Source organism: Lactuca serriola, chromosome 2 (genome assembly GCF_051521515.1).
Source record: "Lactuca serriola cultivar US96UC23 chromosome 2, Lser_US96UC23_V15, whole genome shotgun sequence".
NCBI lineage: Eukaryota > Viridiplantae > Streptophyta > Magnoliopsida > Asterales > Asteraceae > Lactuca > Lactuca serriola.
The window spans coordinates 35,965,598-35,972,287 of record NC_136409.1 but is presented as its reverse complement, the minus strand read 5'-3'; the positions used below and the strand labels follow the sequence as shown (position 1 = coordinate 35,972,287).

Below are 6,690 nucleotides of genomic sequence, written 5' to 3'. Positions count from 1 at the left end.
TTGTTTGATCATGTTCTTTATACATAATATTGTATGTCAAACTATCTCCGATTAGTCTAAGGCGCTTAATAATTAATCCTTGTCTATACAATGAGCTAAGCAGCACCAAACGATAAAATTTGAACACTCTGTCTATACAATGAGCTAAGCAGCACCAAACGATAAAATTTGAACACTCTGAAGAATATCTATCTTAACAGAAACTATTTAAAGAATGATTAAAATTATATTAATCATATTAATATATTTTGTTATGATATTAATGATATTTATGAATTTTATTATGATATTAGTCATTTAATTTTTTAAAATTTAAAGAATTAACAATTTATGATCTCTAATTAATCCCCTGATTAATTCTTGTTTAACCGATTAATTTTTTAAACCCTCATAAACTACCAGCGAGCTAATGACGAATGCTTTTTACAACAAAGTTGATTGGTAGGGGTGTGGTGTCTTGAAGTGAAAGGTTGAGGAATATCAGGAATTTGAGATCCAAAGACTTTATTATTAATAAAAAACTAGTTGTGAGACCCGTATATTATACGGGTTGATTAAAACAAAATGTTAAGTACGAACGATTAAATAGAAATTTTATTTGAATTTGAAATTGAAATAAGTGAAAATTATAAGAAAAAAACATGCAAAAAATAAATAAATTAAAATTATGTGTTTAGTGTGTACTAAACGGGTTAATAATAACAAAACGTTAAACATAAAGGTTTAAACTGTAAATTTATTTGAAATTTAAAATTTAAAATTTAAAATTAATAGTCATTATGGTAGGTTTAATTTATGGAAACTAAATTAATTATATATTGAAAATGAAAATTAAAGTAATGACAAGTGAAAAATAAATATATCTCAAATTATGACAAAATGACATGTGGCTAATTTTATGAGAGAAGGACATGTGGCAAAGTCATTTTCATTTATTAGGGTAGATTTGATTACAATAAAAGGAAAAATAAATAATGAATTGGACATAGTTATGCCAAATCTAAAGAATAAAAAGCCCATAACTAAATCACTAAATAGAGCCCATTATAAATATATGGTAATAATAAACACGATTCTGGTTGTATAAAGCCTGGCCTCTTAAACTGGTTAGCTATATCTGAACATTAACAACTGCTTAAGGACCCATCAAAAAGCGCAGTTTACCGGACCTTTTCTGTGTGTTGTTTCTTTCAAGGAAATCGATCATATAGGTGTCTGAGGAACATTTTGCAACTTTATTTTGATTATTTTGTCTCTAAGAGTAGACATAAGTCTATATAAGTTGGTGTATTGGAACAGGAAATGGTCTACATTAGTGAGTGATAGTTAGGTATTCCCTCAATTTGTATATAAAATGGAAGTGTGGTTATTTATTATGTGTGCACCATATAGACATTAGTTAAAGAGTGCGGTTTGGATATTCTCATAGCGATAAGAGTTCTTCATTGTAATATTTTATAGATAAAATTTCACAATTGGCCCCTATGGTTTACATAATATCGTACTTTGAGGACTTCCTAGCTAAAAGTCACATGAATGGTCCTTAAGGTTTCAATTCATTGCGAAATTGGTCCTTGAGCCTAATCCCGTCACTTTTGAACCGTTAGTGCAGTGGTAATTTTGTCTTTTCAGCTCGCAGTCCATGTAATAATCCTTCGCACATAACACACGCATGATCTCTGCAATTAAGTACATAGATCATCTTCCCCAGCTCCCCATTACCCTTTCGCATTCATCTTCGTCTTCTACAACACAACACAAGGAGAGGATCATCTTCCAGCTCGATTGAAAATGATAATGGTGTTAACGTTATGGTCAGTTCGTTCCAAATACACGAAAGCATCAAACTATGATTTGGCAAGAGTATTGTAAGTGATTTACTAAACTGATTATAGATTTTGTCATATGAAATTATGCCCAAATAGTTGATTTTTTTTGTTATTCTTTATTTTAGAGGGAATAAGCAACTACTTCACACTGAAAATCCATCATGGTGGGATATTCACGAAAAGCCCTAGGAGAAGGTACGTAGATGGAACAATAGACTATGTTGACTTTGTAGATATTGACGTTTTTCTTTGTACATGAGTTGGATACAAGGGTTCGAGAAATAGGGTACGTAGAAGGGCAAACTTTGTATTATCATTTTCTTATTCCAAAAGTTGAGTTGGACTTTGGTCTCTTACCTCTAGGAAATGATGGAGATATGCATGTATTGTCAAATTATGTGGAAAAAAATAACCTTCTAAGTATCTACATAGAGCATGGGCAGACAAGGGTTAACAATTATTTTTTGTCCCCCAAAAAGGTTATTATTGAGGAGTTGGTTAATGATGTGTCCCTGAACTAGATAGCAACCAAAAGAAGGGAAAAGTTGTTGGATCTTCTAGGGAAAAATTAAACTACTCCCAGTCCATTGTGCCATATGGAACATTTGGTGGATCTTCCCAAGTGATACAGGGTAATGAGCCAGTCATGGATGATGTGCCAGTTATGAATGATGAGCCAGTCATGACTGATGAGCCAGTCATGAATGATGAGCCAATCATAGATAATGAACCAGTTTTAGATGATGAATATGATTGTGAGGATAGTGCAGATGAAAGTGAATTCCATAGTGCAGATGAAAGTGATTTTCATAGTCAACATGATGCAAAAAAAACAGTCTTTGATGAGGAACCTTTGATAGATGATGTGGAGGTGAACATGATCAACTTCTGTAGTGTACTTGATGAAGACATTGACTTGGGGCAGCCTGATCCGGCAAACAATAATACAGTGGAACATGAAGACATTGAGGATGAACCTTTAGAAGTCTTAGATAATGATGTGTTTGAGTCATTTGCTAGTGAACAAGAGCCTAGAAAGAAATTGTTAAAGTCCATTCTAAAACCACTTGCTTGTTCATCCGGTGAGGTTCACACTAAATCTTTTAAGATTGGCCAGACATTCAAGGAAAAGGAAAAGATCAGAGAAGTTATTGCCAACTACTCTGTAAAAGAAAGGAGGGATCTACATTATGTAAAGAATGACAAGACAAGAATTTAGGTAAAGTGTAGGGGTATTGTTCCTGAATTGACTGGTGACAGTAATAAAGGTAGGAACAATTTAGTACTTTCCAAGAAAACAAGTTGTCCATGGGTTCTTTTTATATCTAGGGTAGATAAAAAACAAGTTCGGACTGTCAAAACATACGAAGTTTGTCATTCGTGTTTGCGATAGTGAAGGCTTGTTCATCTAAGTTTCTAGCTAACAACATATTGCATTAAGTTGAAAGTAATCCCAAGATCCCTACATGTGGTTTACAGGAGGACTTAGTACAAAGGTATTCACTTTCAATATCAAAAATGAAATTATTCCGGGGCAAAGCTATGACAAAACAATTTGTTTATGGTGATTATGAAAAGCAGTATGGTATTTTGAGAGAATATGCCATGGAATTGCAATCAAAGAATCTAGGAACAACTGTGAAGATAGATGTGGAAACTGAACCGAAATTGTGTTCTGAAACAAGGATCTTCAAACATATATATATATATATATATATATATATATATATATATATATATATATATATATATATATATATATGTTTAGGTCCATTGAAGGAGGGATTTAAAAAATGTTTGAGGGATTTTCTTGGATTTGATGGTACGTTTTTGAAAGGTCCATTTCCTGGACAAATCCTCACTGTAGTTGGGCTTGATTCGAACAATGGCATTTACCCAGTTGCATATTCCATTGTAGAAACTAAAAATATTAACTCTTGGACATGGTTTTTGGAACACTTAGGTGATGACTTAGATTTGAATTCGTCATCTAACTTCACTTTCATTTCAGATCAGCAAAGGGTATTCTCTAACTTCAACAAGTTTTACTTTTTTTTTTTTTTAATTTCATTTACTAACTTATTTTAATTGTACTCACAGGGAATCTTGGCTGCAATAGAGAGCTGAGCAAAGGTTCTGTTTAAGACATGTGTATGACAACATGAAATTGAAACACAAAGGAAATGAATTGAGGGAAGCAATATGGTGTTGTGGAAAAGTATACAACTTAACGAAATTTAATAGGGTAATGGAGAAACTGAAAAAGCTTAACCCAGAGGCACATGAGTGGTTAAGTAAAATTCTTGCAAAACACTGGGCAAGATCCCGTTTCTCTGGTAAGTATCATACTCTTTTCACTAACATATTTCATAACTAATTTCACTAATTATTTGTTTGGTTTTATACATAGGAAGGGCATTGACTGATAGTTTGACAAATAACTTGTGTGAGGTATTTAACTCCAAGTTAGATGAGGCTAGGGACATGCCTATAATCACATGTTTGGAATTTATTAGAGAATACCTCACAAAGAGAATAGTAAATGTTCATAAAGTGCTAGAGAAATACAAAGGTTCTCTTAGTACAACTGCAACAACAATCTTAGAAAACAATAAGACAGTGGAAAATAAAATGAGGGTTCTATTCAGTGGAGCTGATAAATATCAAGTGACTGGTCTATGGATGGAGCAATATGTTGTGAACTTGAAAGAGAGGAGTTGCACTTGTAGGAAATGGGACATTACAGGTATTCCATGCCAGCATGCTATCGTTGCAATGTATGATAAGATGCAGAATGGGTCAGAATGTGGAGATCCCGAGGCTTGGGTGAGCAAATGTTACTGGCTTAGTACATGGAATGCTATGTACCAACACACAATTGACTCAATAAATGGAAGGAGCATGTGGCCTAGATATGATTTTCCAACAACCCTTCTCCCACCCTAACATCACAAACAGGTTTTTTGTTATACACGGTTTGCATAATTTAATTTGAAACTATTTACTAAACTTGTTGATATGTAACCATATAAATTTGTTTATAGGTTGGCAGGCCAAAGAAAAAAAGGAAGAGGGCAACTGATGAGCCAACACAAAGTACCAATTTAAGTAGGAAATACTTGACAGTCACTTGCAGCAAATGCCACAACAAAGGTCACAATGCCAGGACATGCAAGGGGCAGGGAGGTCCTAGTGAAGCTAGAAAGGGGAGTGGACAGAAGAAGGGGGAATATGTTGTAGGTTAGTTTGTAGTTTGAAGTATGCTTTTGCTATTATGTTTAAGTAAAGTTAGAACATGTTTACTAAGTTTGGTTATGGTATGTTTGTAGAAACAATCACTTTTGATAGGTATTTTGGGTAATGTATGTTTGTAACATGATATTGCACTTACATGCATTATGGTTGATGGTATTTTCCTATGCGGTGTTTGAACTAGTACATTTTCAATTTTGGTAATGCCACTTTGGTAATTAGTTTTTTGGTTATGTTACTGCACATTAATAATCAACATTAAACATACATGCAATCAAATTGACAATTTGCTTCCTTGCTAATACCAGTTCACATTAAAACTAAACATCAAACTTAAATTACATATAATATCCATTACATTTTCTTGTCCCAACATTACATACAATCACAGGGAAAATCCTTCAAAAGCTATAACAAAAATGGGACCAAAGCATAGATTCCAAGTCATAGATTTCCCCCCAAAAGCTTCTTGATTTTTACTTGAAAAGGTAACACACCATGAAAAACAACCAACTCAGACAAAGTAACCATTTCACCATCATCAATCTTGATTCCATATTGTTTCTTCCACACAACAACCCCAAAATCACAACAGTTGACCTAGGGCACATGGGAGGGTCGAACCATCCAAAAAAGCTGTATGTTCCTCCTAACCTTGAGCATGACCAGAATCGAGGACCTGGGTTCAAATCAGTCCACGATGTCACCAAAATCGTTGGCCTTCAATAGTTGCATATCACCATCTTCTTCAACTTTAGAATAGTGGGGAGGGAAGAACAAATGTAAGGAACGAGAAGTAGAAAACAACAAGGTGGGGCTTACATTATATACTCTGATGCACAACAATATGAAATGACAAAATTACCCCTACACTAACGATTCAAAAGTGATGGGGTTAGGGTCAAGGACCAATTTCGCAATGAACTGAAACCTTAAGGACCATTCGTGTGACTTTTAGCTAGGAAGTCCTCAAAGTGTGATATTATGTAAACCACAGGGACCAATTGTGAAATTTTGTCTATTTATTTTATATCTCTCGATGTATAACTTTATAAGTTGACTCACATTTTTATCAGTTTTACATATATTCATATTCCGCACAAACCAATTGTGTAAATGGGTCCAACAATTAGAATCAGAGACTCATTGTAAGAGTCTTGATTGGCTTATTATCTTGATGACTTTTGTGTTTATTGAAGAATTTCTTAGCTTTCGCGTTTGACAATTTTTCTCGTTAGTTTTTACTGTTTTTGTTGGTTGAGTTTCTTTCAAAAATAAGGATCATGTTGCTACGGTTCGTCAACACTTGTTGTTTATCATCCGAGTTTCTCAAGATATTTTGTTTTTGCTGTGAAGAAAAAGAAGTTCTTGAAAAAAAATGTGTTTGATCTTTGTTATCCTATGTAATTTTATGTTATAGATAAAGACAAATGCATTTAAATTAAAAGGGATTTCAAGTTCTATTGGTGATGGTACAAGATCTCAAAACCGATATTTGTGGTAGTGTGTATGTGGTCTAAGTTTTGGCTGCACTTCAAAATGGTTTAATTGCAAGAAATAGCTATATAACCTACCAAGAGTTCTTGGTTATGGAAATCTACTTTAGATT

General features: G+C 33.6%; 1 protein-coding gene across 1 annotated transcript; it reads left to right on the top strand.

Moving 5' to 3' along the window:
• Positions 1–3,371: 3,371 nt before the first annotated feature.
• On the top strand, positions 3,372–5,190 carry LOC145089161 (uncharacterized). Its single transcript, XM_079027639.1, has 6 exons — positions 3,372–3,501; positions 3,793–3,851; positions 3,949–4,165; positions 4,240–4,655; positions 4,874–5,069; positions 5,159–5,190. The coding sequence occupies exons 1-6, from the start codon at positions 3,372–3,374 to the stop codon at positions 5,188–5,190; spliced, it is 1,050 nt and encodes a 349-aa protein (XP_078883765.1).
• Positions 5,191–6,690: the final 1,500 nt, after the last annotated feature.

Bases quoted from the DNA above. Each gene is read 5' to 3' on its own strand.
- LOC145089161 (XM_079027639.1), top strand. From the start codon at position 3,372: ATGACAAAACAATTTGTTTATGGTGATTATGAAAAGCAGTATGGTATT. The intron at 3,852-3,948 runs GTATTCTCTAAC...TGGCTGCAATAG, and splicing joins TCATTTCAGATCAGCAAAGG to AGAGCTGAGCAAAGGTTCTG. The intron at 4,656-4,873 runs GTGAGCAAATGT...ATTTGTTTATAG, and splicing joins GTGGAGATCCCGAGGCTTGG to GTTGGCAGGCCAAAGAAAAA.